Source organism: Barbus barbus, assembly GCF_936440315.1.
Source record: "Barbus barbus genome assembly, chromosome: 18".
Classification (NCBI taxonomy): domain Eukaryota; kingdom Metazoa; phylum Chordata; class Actinopteri; order Cypriniformes; family Cyprinidae; genus Barbus; species Barbus barbus.
Genome location: NC_136746.1, coordinates 15,823,198 through 15,842,390, shown reverse-complemented (window position 1 = coordinate 15,842,390; position 19,193 = coordinate 15,823,198). Strand labels below are relative to the sequence as shown.

At 36.3% G+C, this 19,193-nt stretch overlaps 1 protein-coding gene across 1 annotated transcript in view; it reads left to right on the top strand.

Moving 5' to 3' along the window:
• The window catches only part of LOC306884351 (polypeptide N-acetylgalactosaminyltransferase 2-like), a 76,341-nt gene extending 57,565 nt beyond the window's left edge, over positions 1-18,776 (top strand). Inside the window, exons 4-16 of the mRNA XM_079440140.1 lie at positions 2,270-2,368; positions 3,287-3,354; positions 4,472-4,537; positions 5,815-5,936; positions 7,830-7,917; positions 10,391-10,478; positions 11,585-11,688; positions 12,722-12,848; positions 13,592-13,684; positions 13,894-13,977; positions 14,203-14,329; positions 15,957-16,076; positions 16,164-18,776. Coding sequence (XP_079296266.1) covers positions 2,270-2,368; positions 3,287-3,354; positions 4,472-4,537; positions 5,815-5,936; positions 7,830-7,917; positions 10,391-10,478; positions 11,585-11,688; positions 12,722-12,848; positions 13,592-13,684; positions 13,894-13,977; positions 14,203-14,329; positions 15,957-16,076; positions 16,164-16,319 — 1,342 coding nt within the window. The 3' untranslated portion in view covers positions 16,320-18,776. The remainder of the gene's footprint in view (positions 1-2,269; positions 2,369-3,286; positions 3,355-4,471; positions 4,538-5,814; positions 5,937-7,829; positions 7,918-10,390; positions 10,479-11,584; positions 11,689-12,721; positions 12,849-13,591; positions 13,685-13,893; positions 13,978-14,202; positions 14,330-15,956; positions 16,077-16,163) is intronic.
• Positions 18,777-19,193: the final 417 nt, after the last annotated feature.

Genomic DNA, 19,193 nt, shown 5'->3' with positions numbered 1-19,193 from the left:
ACGTCTTGTCACTATATGTCAGTCAGTTTCCCTCCTGGAGAGCCGCTGATGCTGCAGATGACATTATCCTTGTAAGTCTTCTTATCGCTGCCCTGTCTCCATCCCTGCAGCGCGTCAGCTGCATTCCCAATGCAGTAGTCACGTTCAGCGCAGAAGACGCACAAACCTTGCATTCGAAACGGCCGCAAGACCTTTTTAAAGGTCAGAGCGTTATAGTTTGCTTGCTGGAATGTCAACCTTTAGAAATTTTCTCCCAAAAGTAAGGAGAATTTGCCCTCCATGTTTTTGCACCATTACCTTCTAGTAAATTTACCCAGAACTGAAAGAATGGAGCGCAATAGTCTTAAACCCCTCTGTTAAACGCTAAACCTATGCTGGTAATGAGGAACACATGCTCTGTTTTCTCCTGAGAGACTCTGCTTCTGTTGCGTTACCCCTTATGGCAACAGGCCACGTGTCTTATTGGAAATGTTTTTGGCGGGTGTAGTTACTGTCTCGCTGAGGCCACAGCCTGTGTTCGGACCACTGCTCTAATAAAAAAAAAAAAAAGGACCTGCTTGCCAGTGTATTAATGAATGATGTCTTTCTGCACATGGTGTGTTTCTCATTTAGTCCATTGTTTTTTAAATGCATTTCTGCAGTGAAGTGTTTTCCTTACACTGCTCATAAATGTGTAGCAAGTGTACATTGTTGTAAAAATATTAGGGCTGTCATTTTGACATTTGTGTGTGTGTGTTTAAATAATGCTATAAAATTAGCAAAAAATGTAGTTGTATATGTAAAAATTCTAAATATTAATTTTATGCATTGCTAAATATTATATCTCCCCATTATCTATTATATATAATTTTTCTCTCCAAATATTGTTTAAAGCACAGCAATTAATTTAATGGCATTTAAAATGAGGGCTGTTAGTTTATCACAGTGTGTTTGTATTTAAACACTAAAATTAACAAAAATATAATTGTATAAGTTAATAAATTGATTTTATACATTTTCTAAATATTATATTTATTTTCTGCAATTATTAATGTAATACATTCTTAAATCGCCATGCTATTTTGCCTATTCAATGCTGTTGTCATTATGCAGTGTTTTTACATTATCTTTATTTTACTGGGGTCATAATTTTTCAAATATTGGTGTTTAATTACAGCTGCTTAACTTAATTACAGTTATTGATTAGTTAATCAAAATCTTAAAACATAGAAGCATGCATTCAGCACGCTGAGACCAGAACATTTATTCTATTAGTTATTGACTTGAGCTGCAACAGTGGAAGCATTTGAGAGTTTATTTGGTGCCATGCTGGGTGGTTGGAGGCCAGCGGAGGGAAGCATGCCAATGGGATATGCTCTAAAAAGTGCTTGTCTTCTAGTCAAAGCCTCCATTCTATTAATGGCCTACTGCACAGTTATTCCTCGCGAGACCTCCAGCAAACAGGGCTAGAAATGTGTGCTGGCCCCTTAATGTATTACCAAGAAGTCAAGGAGTGTAAAATGGTTGAAATGCCTATACACATTCAATGCAAAGATTGAAAAAAGTCGGGGGAAATATAGATGTGCCACCTTATACCTTTATGAATGTGATTTCTCTGGCCGTAATGGAATTAAATATGATGCTAAGTGTGAAGAATTAGAGCCTTGGATGACACTAATCTCATCCCTTTGCTAAAGTCAGTTTGGAGTCTCTGATGGTGGGCTCTCAACCCTGACCCGTTGTTTAACAGCAGTGTAGGAGGAATTGACCCCGATTCCCCTGCCAGGCATCCAGTGGCCACAAAATCGATGGCATCAGTGCAGAAGAAGCATTGTGTGCTCTTATACTTGATGAGAGGTGCTAGGAAACTGGAGGATTAGACCTATAGCTGTCAAATTAAAACCGCCGGGATATAAAAAGTGTGGGAGTGTGTAGCTGAAACCTTTATAGTGTGCACATATGTGTGTGTGCATGTTTGGAGACGCGGGTCCAGAGAGTTTAAGCATGCATGACTTCCTGTCCATCTCAGCCTCAGAGAAGCATTAAATGAATGTGGGCTTTGAGTTCCACTGAGGGTTTGAAACTGTATTCAGGTGTAGAGGTGTGACAATGGGTTTTCAGTGGGTGTAGAGCTTCTCTTCAATACAAATACCATCAGTCTCATTAGGTTTTCAATTGCTTTAACTAGTCAGTTGAACAACTGATCATCCATTGAACTCGACTCGATTTCTAAAGAAAATATACTGGTGGTTACCCATATATTAATGTATCTTCTTTTTGGCTCTCTTAGTTGTCGTCACAAGCAGTGGAGGACAGATCTTCCTGCATCCAGTGTGGTTATCACTTTCCACAATGAGGCCCGTTCAGCCCTGCTGCGCACTGTGATCAGGTGGGACGTCATGTCAAATAACAATTTTTAATGCATGTGCATGGTGTGGGATTGTCACCATAGAGAAATCTTGATGTCATTACAAATAAAATTTCACTATTTTTGTTACTAATTTGAATACAGCAAAACTATTATTGAGCACACTCCTTTATTTAAAATATGAATATAAAAAAATTAAACAATCAATCTTTACTACTCTACTTTATTTGTCCCTCATGAGGGAAATTTATTTTGAGCAATACAGGTAAAAACTGCATAACAGAAAAAGAAAATGCCAACATCTTTGGGCCACCCCAAATAATCTGAGCCTCCTTAAAAAGTACATATTTTGTTGCACCCTTCTACACAGGTTATCCACATGCACCTCCCATGAGAGTCTATTATCCATAATTAAACCTAAATATTTGTATGAAGCAACAGTGACATGGAGTATTTCTCAAGTAAACATTGGTTTATAAGTTGTTGTTTTTTTTTTTTGTCAGTAATAAAGCACAAATTAAGCGAAGTGCATGTTTTTTTGTTTTTTTTGTTAATTTTTGCCTACTAGGCTGTGTTGAATAGAGAATATTATGTCACATATGAACTTTAGTACAGAAGTGCACTACTGTCCAAAGTTTGAGAAATATTACTTATGTTGAAAATCCTTATGCTGCGTAGTATGTTTGTGGAATATTTTTCCTATCAGGATTCTTTGACGAATATAATATTCAAAACAAACATTATTTTTTATAACAATTTTAATGTCTTTAATGTGAATGCGTCCTCACCAAATACAAGTAGCAAATTCTTTCAAAAAGCCTAAAAATTATCCTAGAAACTTTTGAACAATAATGTACCTCTACTTTTGATCTACATCTACTAAGATTTCTTTCTCTCTCATAAACGTGCATTCAACTCGTCCCCTTTTCCTGTCTTCAGTGTGCTGAAGAAGAGTCCTCCTCATCTGGTCAAAGAGATCATGCTGGTGGACGACTACAGTGACAACCGTAAGTGTTTTGATCTTTAGCTACCAATCAAACTAAATGGTACAGAACTTAATAAATCGTTTCGTCATGTACAGGGTAAAACACTGACCAAAAAAACAAGTTATTTTTTCATCTCACACACTCTTATTTTCTCAACATAAATCCTGCAGTTCATCCGTATAGAAGAACACAGCAACAGTGCAACTGAGATTTGTATGATTGTAAAAAAGTGTGTCGTCATGGCTCCAACCGTATTCCCGAGTCCCCAACCCATTGCACTTTGTTTTTTGGATGCCAAACCCCTAGTGTGACCTCTTCAGATGTCTGAACTCTGTATGAACCCTGTCTTGAAGGCAATGCTGCCCTGCGTCAGGGAACCTGGCAGGCAGTGGATTTATTAGTCCTTGTCTTTCTTCTGTGGTTTTACATGTGTGGATTATGATCCTACTTTTGCATTTTGGCATTTGAGTATGGTCGTGTTTTTGGATGTAATGCTTTTTCGGAACTGTTCATTATATTTTAAATTCAAGCTTTTGTTTTCACAATATGTAGCGGAGAGTTCGGTATCTGTGCCCCCTTTTTAATCAAATTTTCATCTGTAGGCAAGGAGAATTCAGATGGAGCTGAAACTAGTGCACCTGATTATATTTCAGTGTGTCTGCTATTGATTTTTTATTATAGTTGGTAATATGACCAAAGAAATGTCAAAAAAGGGACACAGTCAATTAAGGTTTCAAGAAAATATGAAATTATGCTCCTACCTTGTGGTTTCTTTTAACTTTGAGATGAAGTGGCTTCTTCAGTATGTAACTTTGTGGAAACAATTTGTGCTCATTTTGTGGTGGGTTTCTGTTTGCCAGCACTCAAAAAAATTTGACCCATAGTTCCCTGCCCTAAAGTTTCTCAAGACCGAAAAGAGATTTGTAGCAAGCCGTACATGATGTGCCCTTTCTAAATATATGGTGACATTTACAAAATAGTGCCGACTTTTTCTGGATTAACGAAGTGACACAAGTTGCCCCAGAAAAAGTCGATCTTACCACATTCCTCCTGTGTATATTAACTACAGCATATATAATAGAAGAGATGTATTGCCCTGAACTCTTGAGCTGACACAGTGTTTTCTCTGGGCTTTCAGCTGAAGATGGTGCCTTACTTGGGAAAATCGAGAAAATCAGAGTCCTACGGAACGATCGTCGAGAGGGTGAGTGATTTATAACCCTCTGAATCACAGTAACATTGTTAATCAAAACTATACCCTAGTTAATATGTAAGGACCAGTGGCCCTTTACTAGCAGCTCTTGTTTGGTCATTAAAATCTAGGCATCTGTTAAAACTAGCTGAAGTTTTACTATTGTGACTAATTGTGGCCAGCCTCAGCATGAAGTCATTAAAATCACTGCATACTTCATAGGTGCAAATATGGAGGAAATTAAAGAAGAGAAAAGCAAATGGTCTGTTACGAGCTGGAGTGTATTTTTGGAAGGCGTTTTATATATCTGTCAAGCAAAAAATGCTGTTCTGTAGCCAAAACTGCAGTTTGTTTATTCGGATCCAAAGCCTTTTGTTCAAATCCTATTTCAGTACAACTGAACAAGCTCTTTGGATTTGCTTTCAAAAATATTTCTTTGAAACACAAAATACTTGATGGTAAAGAAAAGAAAGAACTAACATGTACTCTCTCTGGTAAAGCTTGTAGGAAATTAATGTTACATTAAATGTGAGGGTCAAAACATTTATAAATAAATAAACCTGTGCTCATGAAGATCATATAGATTTTGTTATAAAGAGCCAAACGGGTTAATTAATATTTAATGTTTCTCAGTGCTTGAAAATTGATTTTTAGGTCTCCACTTGAGCCACTAGATGAGCTTTCTCTTATTATATTTTAGAGAGAAGAACGTGTTTTCTTTGCTTACTTCGTCCCATGCGGTATGGTGACAAACTTGTTGTTTTTTGGTTGGATTTGGATTATTTAAAAAAAAAACTTTTTGGGTGTTTGTGCATTGTTTTTAATTAATACCAAGTAATTACAAGTAAATAGATCATAATAAAATAAGGCAAAAAATACTGGCAATGAACAAATTAAAGTACCTAACAACATTATAAAGTATTCAACTAAAAAAAAAATTATTAAAAATGCATGATTAGATATGATGCATTAACCCTGATACTCTCAGTGGTTCATCTTTTTTCCTTTTATGGCTTAATTTTCTGTTCATGTTCAATAGGTGATTTTTGTCTACTTGTTTACATTCCCTACAGAGAGAACTAACCTAAAAATACACGGGCATCATATCATTACTTTTTCCAAAACATCTTTTTACCAATTTGTGAAGAACCGAAAATACCAGTACTTTTGGCATCTGTAATGTTGGACTTTCATTATGGCTCCCTGTGTGTAGATCATTAGGTTAGAAAACAGGGAGAACATCCTTCTGCATAGTTCAGTGCTCGTGTTTGTGTTGTGTTTGTTCTCAGGCTTGATGCGATCCCGTGTCAGAGGGGCAGATGCGGCCACGGCCAGTGTTCTAACCTTCCTTGACAGCCACTGCGAGTGTAATGAACACTGGTTGGAACCCCTGCTAGAAAGGGTCGCTGAGGTCAGCCATGTTTTTCTTTCTCTGTCTTATTGTTTCTTTCTCTGACGAGCAGTAAAACATTGGGTCTTCTAGTTCTCACATTTGGCAAATTAGCCATTGCTTTTGGAGGCTATAATCACACATGCTCATTACAGCAGCGGACGTTTAACAGCTCACTGCAATTGCAAATGTCAGGCCAAGATGATAAAAGAGAAGAGTAGATGACAAGTTATTGTTTTCTTTGGCTGTGTGTCTTGATGCACAAACTTAACTTGCAGTGCCGTATCATTATACCTGTTTATATCCAATCCTGCTGTCGACTGCCAACGATTCTCAAACAATCCATAAAGAATATTGTGAAGGGGAACTAGTGCCATTCAACACTGTGTGCGAGTATAGTATGTAGATAAGTCCTCAGTGTGTGCACAGGTGTGTTGAATGCAAGTAAACACACCCCAATTGCGGATGTGCAGGTCCATTCTGGATCAGGATCAGATTGACCTAAAATAAATATTTGCTTCAGTTGCATCCCTAGGCACACGTTATTACTCTGAAATTGCCTCAAGGCTTTTGACTCTCAAAATAAATAGCAGGGAGTAGAAGTACAAGACACTGAAAGTACAAATTACAGGCATAAATGTAGTAAGACATTTCATAACCCCATTTATATTGTTAGGTGTCTTAATTTTCAGTGGGATGACCCAGATAAGCACATAATCAAACTGTTAGTTAGTGACCCCAGAATTTATCCATGCGCTTTTTCATGATTATTATACAGAACATGAATTAAATGCTGTCCTGTTTCTGGAGAAGTACCTCTACACAGGACTTACATTGAAGCAAAAATAATTATGATTTAAAATGAATGTGCATGTGTGCATGAGGAGAAATATAGATCTAGTCAAGAGCTGAACTCCTACTGAATTGACATTTTTCACTTTTCCACTTATTGCATCCACTCATCATTAGTCGTCAAAGAGTTCCTCCAGCTTTATATCATTATTCGCCTAAACATGAACTACTAGCAGTCAGTAAAATTAATTTGAATGATATTATTATGGCATATTCATATTCATATTGAATATGCCATAATATCATCACTAGACATAGAAAAAATTATAAAAAATTAGATGTCAGATATTTACTTTGTACAGTAAATGCATACATTTTGTAACTTAGCAATGTTTAAAAATTGATGAATTTCAAAGTGTCATCTTCTGTTTTCAGTATCAGTCTAGTTTTTACCCATATTTAGAGAGTTTAATATTATTGAATTGCTTTGTTTAATTCAAGAAGTAAAATATCAAGGCAAGTTGTTTTTATTCAGCAAAACACTTTTAGTATTTCACTAAATGAACTGAAGACGTATATTTGATTTGAATGTATTAATATAACAAACTGTATTTATTGTACCTACATGCATATAAAAATTGCCATGTGGAAACATTGCAGCACGGTGACAAATGATTTTAATACAGAGGTGATTTGATTCGTCAGGGTGTCCCAGAATTGTCATGATGAATATTGGAAGACGTCTGAGAAGCGATACATTTATATTTAGTGTTAAATTCTTCATGCCTATCACATAGAGTTGATTGCCTGATTGTCTTTTCTGGAGTGTTTAACTCCTAGCACTCGACTCTAAATACTCCAGTCATGTGTCAGGGAAGCTCACAAGATTAATGGGATTTTCCTAGGTATTTCTGATAGATTTGCAGTGATTCGTAACGGCAGTGAAGTGCACATTTCTTAATGTCAGGACTTTCAGTGATTTATTTTTTTTAATTCCGGTTTAATTTTATTGTTTGTTTGTTTTTTCAGATACATCTTAAGAATGCATTGTAGCAGAGATATGCTTGTACTGTAACTGTCAGTGGTACTGTCAGCTCAGCTTCATTTTGTTGTTCTCGGCAGGATAAGACTCGGGTTGTGTCGCCCATCATAGATGTCATTAACATGGACAATTTCCAATATGTGGGAGCATCTGCAGATCTTAAAGGAGGTAAAATCTCTTTCATCAGCTCCAATTTCATCACAACACTTAGACAACACAGTCACTATCCAGAACCTATTGCTTTGGACTGTGTGCATGTGTATGATATGATTGCATCCATTCATGCTTGTGTTTGCGTGTGTTTATGGGTAGTACAGCAGATGGTATTTATTATATTTCATGTGCAGGGCTATATTGTGTGTGAAGTACTGTATGTTTAGATGCATGTTTGGAGTGAAAGCAATACAGAGAGAATTTGTGGAGGCAGCGCAATGTGCAGAAGAGTGAGAGAGCATGATGAATCTCCAAAAGAGAAAATAGTACAGTAACTCGTTTGGGGGGGCACGGCCCGCGAATGCTCCCCCTTGGCGCCGGCCCTGATACAATGTCAAGCTAAAATGAATGAATTAAAACTAAACTAAACGGCATTGGGCTCACAAGCCTCTCTCATTCGACATCCAAATGTTTCCATTTTTGCCATGTAACATTTGGTTGCTAAACTATTATGTAAACAAGAAAAAAAAAAAAAAAGTTATAGAAAACAAATAAAATGCATTAAGAGTGTCACAAAAACTAAAGTGGCCTATACTTGTCACACTGTTTTTTTTCTTTTGTTAATCTGTTAATTAAGAGAAATATATTTCGTGTAGCCACATATTTTATCATTTCTGTTTTTCTCCATTCACAGAAGCGCTGCAGGTGTGTGATTCCTCACGGTCTGTTGTTTATGCTGCTATTTGCGCATAAAGTTAAAGCCCCGAAAGGAAAAAAGAAAGAAAGAAAAAAAAAAAAAAAAGCTTTGTTTGTCGATTTGGGAAAATAATCTAAATTAACAAAATGCTGTCATTATACAATTCTCTGAAATTCTCTATGCTGCACGCAAGTTCAGGCTAACTCAAAAACTTGCGTACACGAGCTCAGACCTGACGTGAGATTTGATTGTAGCCACCGCTCGCGCCCATATTGATAGATTCCAAGTTTTGCCCAGTTTTCGGTCGTACGTTCGTTTCATAAATGAGGCCCATTAGCTCTATCTCTGAGTGGAATAGCTTTTCCTCTGAGCTTTGAGCTTTCTGGATGCAGTGGGAAATAATATGGAAATGGATCTATCCCTGTTGGTATCACTGTATTTTATAAAGCAGCATCTTATAAATATATTTTATTTATATGGGCTTTTTTCAGCACATTTTGGTTGCGGGCGTGCTAGTTAACCGGCATTCAGATTTTATCTAACATTTTCTCTAATTTTTTTTTTTTTTTTTTTTTTAGAATATGTGCAGAATGACATACTATGAAATAAACAGTATTTACTAAATAATATAAAAAAAAAATAGTAGTACGTAAAGCAGTACCAAAATGTTTTAAACAGTTGGATGCTATATTATTGTTACTTTGATATGCTGCATCTTGAATTTGGGGATTAAAATGGTTGTTTACAGTTCTTAGTACTGTTTTTATCTCTTACTTCACAAATATCTGCTATTAATTCATCAAACAGTTAAAATACATACTCAATTTGAACGTATTGTAGATTGTGTTTCTGAATATTTAAGACATTTGAAATGTTGAGTCATCATTTCAAATGTTTTATGTTCGTAATATTTGAATATTTATTCTTAATATTTATATTTATTATATATTATTTATTTTTTAGTACTTTGTCATTTTAGTAATTGCCATAATTTTTAGGTTTCAAGCACTTCTATTTAGCTTTAGTTTAGGGTTTTGTTTTCTTTTTTTTTCTTTTCTTTTTTTTAAGTACTTCAGCTTAAGCTGATTTCACTTAATTGGCAAGTCTTTCATGTAATATTTATAATTTAATTTGTCAGCTTTATTTCAGTTACCGAAAAACAATTTTCAATTTTGTCTGTTTACATAAGAAATTCTCCCATTTCATTTTATGAAATGTTTAAGGCACCAAATATAACCACCTTATTTATTTGCTTACTGTATTGTGATTGTTTTCTTTTTTCTTGCATTTATTTCACCATCTAAAGCTACCAAGTGTCACATTTTATGTTGATTCTTGTGTACAGCCGACAGAAAACAAGAGGCATTTGTAAAATAAAACATGCCAACAGCAAGGTTTTAAGGATACTGCATTTACACAGAGCCAAAGCCTAAACCCCACGATTACTTAAAACTTTAAGACTATTCTTTTGCTGTTTGGCAAGCTATGGTTTATCCTACTAGTAATGCAAATGTAGTTTTAATCCAGTTTTGTGTAAAATGTCTTTTCAATAAAAGAAATGTCACATGAAAACATTTGAATGCTGTGCACAGAATAGATTCTGCATACTGTCAAAGTAGCATGATGGTGTACTGCTCTGAACAAAGTCTCAAGTCTTTTCATCAGTGAAGTTCATCAGAATCAGTAATATGCTACCTTATTCCCTTACCTGACACATGACTGAGCAGGGCATTGAACTTACATTTAAAATCAGACGTCATCCCTAATGTAATGCGTCTAATCTTTATCCAGGTTTTGATTGGAATCTAGTTTTTAAATGGGACTACATGACCCTGGAACAAAGACGAGCACGGCAGGGAAACCCCATTGCTCCTATCAAGTAAGAATAAGTCTCTCTTCTTAAATATCCACATTACCAATATTTTGGATCATGAACCGGTGAGTCGGTGAAGTACTATTGACAGATGGCTACTTTTTATTCTTCTCACACTGTTCTCTAATTAATTCAGTGTCAACTGTTTAATGTATAGACTCTCTTGAAACAAAACTCCAGCTATAGAAGTGCAGTCTGTTTTTGATTTATTAAGACTGCGTTCTTGAAGATTTAGGCTTTCAGTTTTCATTTTGTTTATAATAATTTAGTTATGTGCTTTTGGTATTTTTATTAAGCTTAATGTTTTAGTTTTTGCATTTTTTGTACTTTAGCTTAACCTTATTTCACTTAGTTGACATTTCAAATTTTAGTGTTTTTTTTATTTTTAAGTTTTTAATTTAATATTCATAATGTAATTTATTTGAGCTTTATTTCATTAACAATAACAAGACTTAATGGCTGCAGCGCTAGTTATTTTTTGAAGATTTTCTTGTCTAACTTCTATGCTCTCAAACACTGCGTTGTTATTGGTAAAATAATGCGCACATGCCTCTGCCTCCAAATGTTAATTCTGCTGTCGACATGGGAAAAGAATACCCTAAAGTTCTTGTAATAACAAAACAAGTTTGTCCAAGGAGCCCATGTGCTTGCTTGCTTGCTTGTTTGTAAAAGGTCTGTTCTCCAGGGAATGACTCGAATCATTAACAGCTAAAGGCAAGCGGAAAAGAAGAAAGTAAGGTGTGAAGCAACCGGAATGGGGGATTGTGTGGAGGGTGCAGTGCTGTGATGTGAAATCTCAATCACTGTGAAGAGACTACATTAAAAGCACATTAAGATAATAAACAGTGTGGTGCCTTTATGGGATGTGCTGTGTAAAAGTCTTCATGACACAGCACTCTTCATTCTTGTTTAATGATTCCAGTGTTGTTTAATGACTTTGTTTATGAGGCTGTGATCAGATTGCTCTATCACAGCATTGGAGAGTAAAATGAGCACAACGTTTTAAGTCACAAATGGCCCCACATCGCCAGTGTATCAGATAACTGCTTAGTATATATTTAATAGAAAGTAAGTTCTATGAAGTGTATAAAGTTGTTGCGTGTGTTGTCCAGAACTCCCATGATTGCTGGTGGCCTCTTTGTAATGGACAAGAACTACTTTGAGGAGCTGGGCAAGTACGACATGATGATGGACGTGTGGGGCGGTGAGAATCTTGGTGAGTGGATGCTTTTTCTCTAAATGCCCTGTATTTCTTGTGTTGTGCTGGGACAAGCTGACTGACAGAAGACACGGTGGATCTTCTCAGTCTTCCAGTGTGTCCTTTTATTGTTTATATGGAAGATTTGCTTATTCAAAGTGGCCCCAAAAAGTATCTGGACTCATATTGCATTAAATATATATAAGGGAAAGGGAAATTATCTAATGCATATGTTTTTATTTCTACTAAAGTACTTTGAATGCACATTACATTGTGATTGGTATTTATGAACTCTTACGTAGGTTCAATTTGTGAGAGCTTGAAGGCAGTGTGAATTTATACATACACTAAAATGATTTTAGGACCAGTTCCTCACATGCAAAAATGGTTCAAGTTTGAAAAAGGTCAGCATTAATTGTTTACAAAAGCCGCCACAGGGTTTAATTTAATTTGATGCAATGAAATTCCTAAATTTGTGTCTCATTAATGTGACAAGTGTTCAAATACTATGTGGCGTCTCTGTATATTATGAATACTGAAAATGAAATCATGGTACTTCTGTATCATTACATTATATGAGAGAATTACTTACTCAGCCAGAAATGTAAGGGGCAATTTAGGTCACCACTGAAGAACTATTGCTTTTTTATATTATTAGCAACGAGACTTGAATAGAAAACTGCAGTGTAAGACTCAATGAGGTAGAGGTTTTCAGGTTTAGTCATAATGTCTGTGGCATGATGGATTCTGAAAGAAAATCCTGACTCATTCCACAAACACAGCACTTTTCTCAGCTGGGCTGCTTGTGGAAAAGTCTACAACAGCTCCAGAAATGATCCATCAGCATGGATAAAGTTGCATTTTGCATGTGTGTGTGTGTGTGTGTGTCTGAAGAAGTTTGCAAAGACCAAGAAATTTCACAAAGTAGTGCTTTTTTTGTTTGTTTGAATATAAAATGGGTGCAATTATGAGTTTTGACCCTTTGCCTTATTTTCCCATTTGGAAATATACATTTATGAACTGGCTGTTTGTGTGTCATCTTAATCTTCAGAGATCTCATTCCGGGTCTGGCAGTGCGGAGGCAGTCTGGAGATCATTCCCTGCAGTCGAGTGGGTCACGTCTTCAGGAAACAGCATCCATACACTTTCCCGGGGGGCAGCGGCACTGTCTTTGCCAGGTATACATCGATTTATCTTGTTGTCATGTGAAAGTTTGCGATTAGTAATTTCAAATCAATGCAGTTCTTTTGAACGTTCTATTCTCACGTTTGGCACAAAATTTTATGTAGCACAACTATTTTCAACATTGAATATAATAAACTATTTCTTGAGCAGAATCAGCATATTAGAATAATTTCTGAAGAATCATGTTATACTGAAGACTGAAATAATTGCTGCTAAATTGTATTGTGTTGTGTTGTATTACATGTATAGTGTTACATTATATTACATTATATTATATTATATTTTGAGTGTGTTAGACTTTGAGCTATCTATTTTTGTCACCATTTCAGGGTACCTAACCGTAGTCAGGATTGTTGTAATCTTGCTAGATGTTATGTATATTCCTGGGTACCCAGAGTGAGCAAAGTTACAGTAGCTAAAAACACAATTCTTATTTACCTTCGGTTTTGAGATTGCTCAAACCACATGAGTGCTTTGTTATTCTGGTTCATGTACTCCACCCAGTGGGTGAATGCAGCACTGCAGATGGTAAGTGAACTGTTGTGAGGTAGTGCAGTTGAAATTTAAAGTGACATTGTGTCATAATTATAAAGCACCCACTTAACATGCTGCAGAAGGTCCATTAGTGTTGAAGTTAGGAATAATGTAGTGGACATGTTATGGTCATTAGCAGAGCATCAGTATCTCTATATAAAATGTATAATTTACTCTCATGTGCTTGTGTTCGTCTTTGTAGGAACACAAGACGAGCAGCAGAGGTTTGGATGGATGATTTTAAGAACTTCTACTACGCTGCTGTGCCCTCAGCCCGTAATGTGCCCTATGGCAAGTAAGTGTGTATCTGTCTTAATTTACAAATATTATTGCTAAGGAAAAGTTTGGAATAGAGTAAGACATTTGTTTTCTTGAACATGTGAAGATTGCTCATTGCCAAGACCACAAGAGGCCACTAATTTCAGACTAGTTGAAGTTCTCGTTTTGAAACATTTAGACCTCCAAATGAACTCCACATGACTGGCTTTCCCTCGTTATTTGCAGCATTCAGAGCCGGCTGGAAATGAAGAAGAGGTTGGGCTGCAAACCATTTAAGTGGTACCTGGAGCACGTCTATCCTGAGCTACGGTGAGTGTCTGACCTGAGTGTAATAAAAATAGTCCTTGGATTACTTTGACCGTATTTATACCTGCTATTCTGTGCTCTGTGAAGTTAAATGTGCCGGCAGTTTTAATTAGTCTAGACAGGTAAATTTATGTTACTTTAACTTTATTGAAGTCGACACCAAGTGAATGCAGTTCAAAAGGTTGTGTAATTGGTACCTAACTCTTTTCTTGTTTCTGTCTTGTTTAGGGTCCCTGATCATCAGGACATAGCCTTTGGAGCACTACAGCAGGGTCAGAACTGTCTGGACACACTGGGACACTTTGCTGATGGCGTGGTGGGGGTGTATGAGTGCCACAATGCAGGGGGCAATCAGGTACCAATCCGATCTCAGGTACTGAACAGTCTTATGTCAGGTGTGGCAGCAGAGCACAGGGTGATGGACTCCTGCAGTGAGTTTGGGATAGTTTAAATGAGAGATGCACTTGTGGAGGGTGAGTGATGTATAAATTAGGGCCACATGGTTGTGATAATCACACTCATACATGTGCTGTTCCTGTGGCTCAGTGGTAGAGCATTGCATTAGCAGTGCAGAAGGACCCAAGGAACACACATACTGATTAAAAAAAAAAATTGTATAGCCTGAATGCATTGTAAGTCGCTTTGGATAAAAGTGTCTGCTAAATACATAAATGTAAATGTACAGTCAAACCAAAAAGAATTCAGACAACATATTTTTCATTTATTTATTTTTTATATTTTTTTATACTAGTTGGTGTACTATATTTTGCCATCCTCACTTACAGAAATGAACTAAAGTAAACTTTGACACATTATACCCAAAAATTCTTCATACAGTGGTCTACCAGTAAAATTGATTAAATTATTCAGACACTTTGACCTGATCATGTTTTGCTTAAGTGTTTTTCTTTAATTGCTAATGAATCTTTTTACACCATAGACTGAACAAAATTAAGCATTGCTTGGTAATTGGATGATCTAAATTGGTATTATCTAATTGTGTACTTAAATTTAACAGCTGACAGCTATTCAACCTTATTCATTGCATACCTTTCTATCAAAGTTATCCGACATTATCAAGATGCATTTTTTCTGACACAGTTTAACTCTGAGTTCTTGTCATATTTTATTACCATTTTCTAAACTATAGCAAATAAACTGTGATAATGTGAGAAATATTGAAGGTGTCTGAATAAATTTTGGTTTGACTGTTATACTTGTATATTTATATATGAAAAATATATAATATAAGGTAAGGTAATGTAGTGACTAGTTAAAATGACTATTATAAAAGTATAATGACAAGAATAATAATGTAATAATGTGACTCCTTCCCTAATGGTAATAATGTGAAACATAATAATATAGAAAAATAAATACATTTTAATACAATATAAAAACTGCATGTAGGTGAAGATTTAAGGTGCATGCAAACTAATTATGAAAAGATTTAACATGCTTTTGTTCCATTTTTTTTTTATTTGCATTTGATTTAAAAAAAAAAAAAAAAAAAACAGAACAACATTAACATTGTGCAGTGTTATTACATTTTTTTAAATAATTGTAATATGCTTTGAAATGTAATTTATTGCTATTATGGCAAAGCTGAATTTTCAGCAGCAGTCTTCAGTGTAACGTGGTCCTTCAAAAATCATTCATTCTAATATTCAAATTTATTGTATGTAAGTCATTTGTATTTTTTTAAATTAAATTAGATTAATATAAAATGATATATTAATAACCTACATTTTATGGTATTTTCACCATTTTAAATCCCTTTTTTTACTTTGAGCTCAAAAAGAATGAAAAGAATTAGCATCATGCTTTTGGGTGAATTACAGCATATTACATCACATAACATCTCAAAACATTTCAGAAAATAGCAGCCTCAAACCAAGCCGTTTTTTTTTAAGTTCCTGTGTATATTTATGTGGGTGTATTTTCAGCAAATGCTCCCTGCTTACCATGCTTCTCATGAACAGGAATGGGCCCTGACTAAAGACAAATCAGTCAAACACATGGACCTTTGCCTGACGGTGGTGGATCGCACCGCTGGCTCACAGATCAAACTGCAGGGCTGCAGGGAGAACGACAGCAGACAGGTGAGCATGCTGAGCTCAAAGCAGGGGTTTAGAGGAGGCGCCGCTGCTCCGATTTTCAACATCACCATCATTATGTTTCCATTGCAGAAATGGGAGCAGATCGACAACAACTCCAAACTGCGGCATGCGGGCAGCAATCTGTGCCTGGACAGCCGGAGCGCGCGGAACGGCGGCCTGACGGTGGAAGTGTGCAGCCCGTCGCTCACCCAGCAGTGGAAGTTCACTCTCAATCTGCAGCCGTAGCTTGACACGCCGATCCTAGCCCTCCCGACTCGCCCTCGGACAGCCCGTGCTGGGCACGCACTCACCCCTCAGAGATAATCGCTGCCCGGATACAGACTCAGGGCCGCCATGGTGCGGTCTGGTGGTCCTCGAGGGCTACGGGGCAATGAAAACACAAACAAGATGATGACTATTTCCATCTAACTATATACCTCACTGTTTCATCTGTTGTCCAGCTCTTGGAAAGTGAATCTTAAGTGTCTAAACTGTATCGAAACCATGTTTGGGATTTTATTTTCTTCTCGTTTTCCAATGCAAAGGATAGTCTATTCTTAATTTTTGCCTTTTCGTGTCTCGTTTTCTTGAATTCCAGCTCCTTTTCTTACAATGGACACCCATTGTTCTTTTATTTTTCTAGTCACGTTACCAATATTGTTGAATGTAAATGACGTTTCATGGAGACTCCCTTCCTGCGCTGTGATTGGACTGGATTTTAGTTTGGGTTTGGTTTAATTTGTGGGCTCATGGGATCGAGGGGAGGACTCATTTGGTGTGCGCACTGTCACAGACACACTTTGTGGAGGACAGCGGCAGCCTCGTGGTTTTCGGCTCGTGGTGCACACTCGAAAAGAGCGGGGGACTTTTTTTTTTGTTGTTGTTTTCTAGTTTCTATTAAATTGTCAATCTGTCTTTTTCTGTTAAAGGTGCAATGTGTAAAGATTCAACCCGTTTCCCGTAAGGGCCCCTGGTGTGTTCTGAAGGAGAACCGAGACATTGTACAGAACGTGACTGCTGGATTCACATACTGTAGCACTGGCTGCTAACAAATCAGTATCTAAAACATGTCTTCAAACACAAACAAATCTTTCTCAGCCACATTTTTCACACTAATCATTTATTTCTTAATTCTATGTAGCCTTTTTTCTTCGCCAAGTGTATTACGTAAAAAATAATCATGTTAATAACCTGGTAACTCTAAGCAGAGGCTGATCTGAAGCTTTGCTCCTGCTTTCTTGGGATTCAAGCAAAGATGGATGTGCATTACTCCTCATCTTCCACGATTTCTTCTGACTTTGACATCATAACATGGCCGTTGGAAAAGCTTCTCTCCTGCCTCCTTAAGGTCCTGGATCTTGATCCTCAGCATCTGTGGCCAAACATGGCACATTATATAACTACTTGAGCATCCTTCTTCTTTTCATGGTTAAAAGTTACTGCCTTTGTTATCCATGATACTGTAAGGAAAATGTGACTTGTTGTTTGTGTGTGTGTGTGTGTGTGTGTGTGTGTGACTGTTTCTAAGCAGCTTTCAAAGAAGTGTGCATTAGAGAAGCATCTGAAATCACAGAGAAACGCAACATGATTTGTGTTTGTCCTTTTAATTAGCAGTTTATTCATGGTCCTGAAATACTTTTTCACACTCAAACCTTGTGAATTATTGTGGTACTTCAGTTGATTTTAACAGAACTAGTGTTGCTGTAAATCCAACAGACAAAGAAGCCTGTGATATGTGAAACAAACCAGTTAACACACCTGCATTTCATGTATAACGCCGTAGCAATTCTGACTAACTTATTGTAGGCTAGGGAATCCAGACTAAATGAGTCCCTGACTGGCTTTCGGTCAGCTCTCCTCATGTATCAGCAGTAAGTGTTATGTTAATCTTAGACTTTTATATGTTGGGTTCATCTGCACCACCCTGTATTGTCCCATAAATAACAGTTCTCCATCAGCAAGTATGAAGATGGAAACACAAACATGCGGACGGCTCTCTGTCTTGAGTCTGGGCAGAGATTGTGTGGCCTTTAGGAAGAAATTCAGCCCACCTACCTGTATTTTGTTGTCTGTGTTCTGTAGCGTCAACAGGTTCCTGTAGTCACATGAAACTGTTGGATGGGAAAGCAGAGGTAGTTGTGGACTGCACTTTTGTCATAGTGAATCACGCTACCTTTCTCCAGTTTAAAATAAGTCAATGAAATGATGTAAAGTTTAGGCTTTTAAAGATGGGCTTTTTAAAGAACTCAGCCAAAATCGGAGCAATACACAATGGCTAATCTTTGAATTGGATGACATGTTTACATAGCACAGTGTGCCAAAGTCATTTGCTGTTTGACTGAAACATGGAAACACACTTCTACTCCAGACTAGGACAGTTTTGTTTTTAGTAAATGAAGGACATGTGACCCCCACCTTTTTTTTTTTTTTTTTCTTTGGTTTCCTTGAAAGCCAGTTTTAGGAAGATCTTGATGTTGCATTAAATGGCAAAGGAAACCGCATGGGGTCAACAGTTGTAATAGTGTATATGTGTGTATATACAGTATGTATGTCCATGCATGTACAGTACATTTACACATTCAGTTGCAGTTATAGTGATTTGGTCAACTGTACAGCGCTTGTAATTGTTCATTGTTTTATAGATATTGCAAAGGTTTGAATGACGGAAAAATAATTAACTTAAATAAAAAACATTATATACATATCTAGTGTCCTAAGTGTTTTCACATATGGTGCATTAACAAAACTAAATAAATATTTAGCATCAAAATATAATCTACTACTAGAACCCTTATAAACCCATGGTGAATTATATTGTATTACACTAAAAAGAAATAGTTTATTTCAAAAATGAAAATTAAATGCAGTACAAACACTACCAAGTTTATATATATATATATATATTTATTTATATTAGTGTGTTCACACGATTAATCGCATACAAAATAAGTTTTTGTTTGCCTAATATTTGTGTTCTGTGTATATTTATGTATATATAAATATATACACAGTATATATTTTGAAAATATTTACATGTCTATATATTCATATAATTTGTTATAAATATATTTAATATATAAACATTTTCTGAAATATATACATGCATGTGTGTGTATTTAT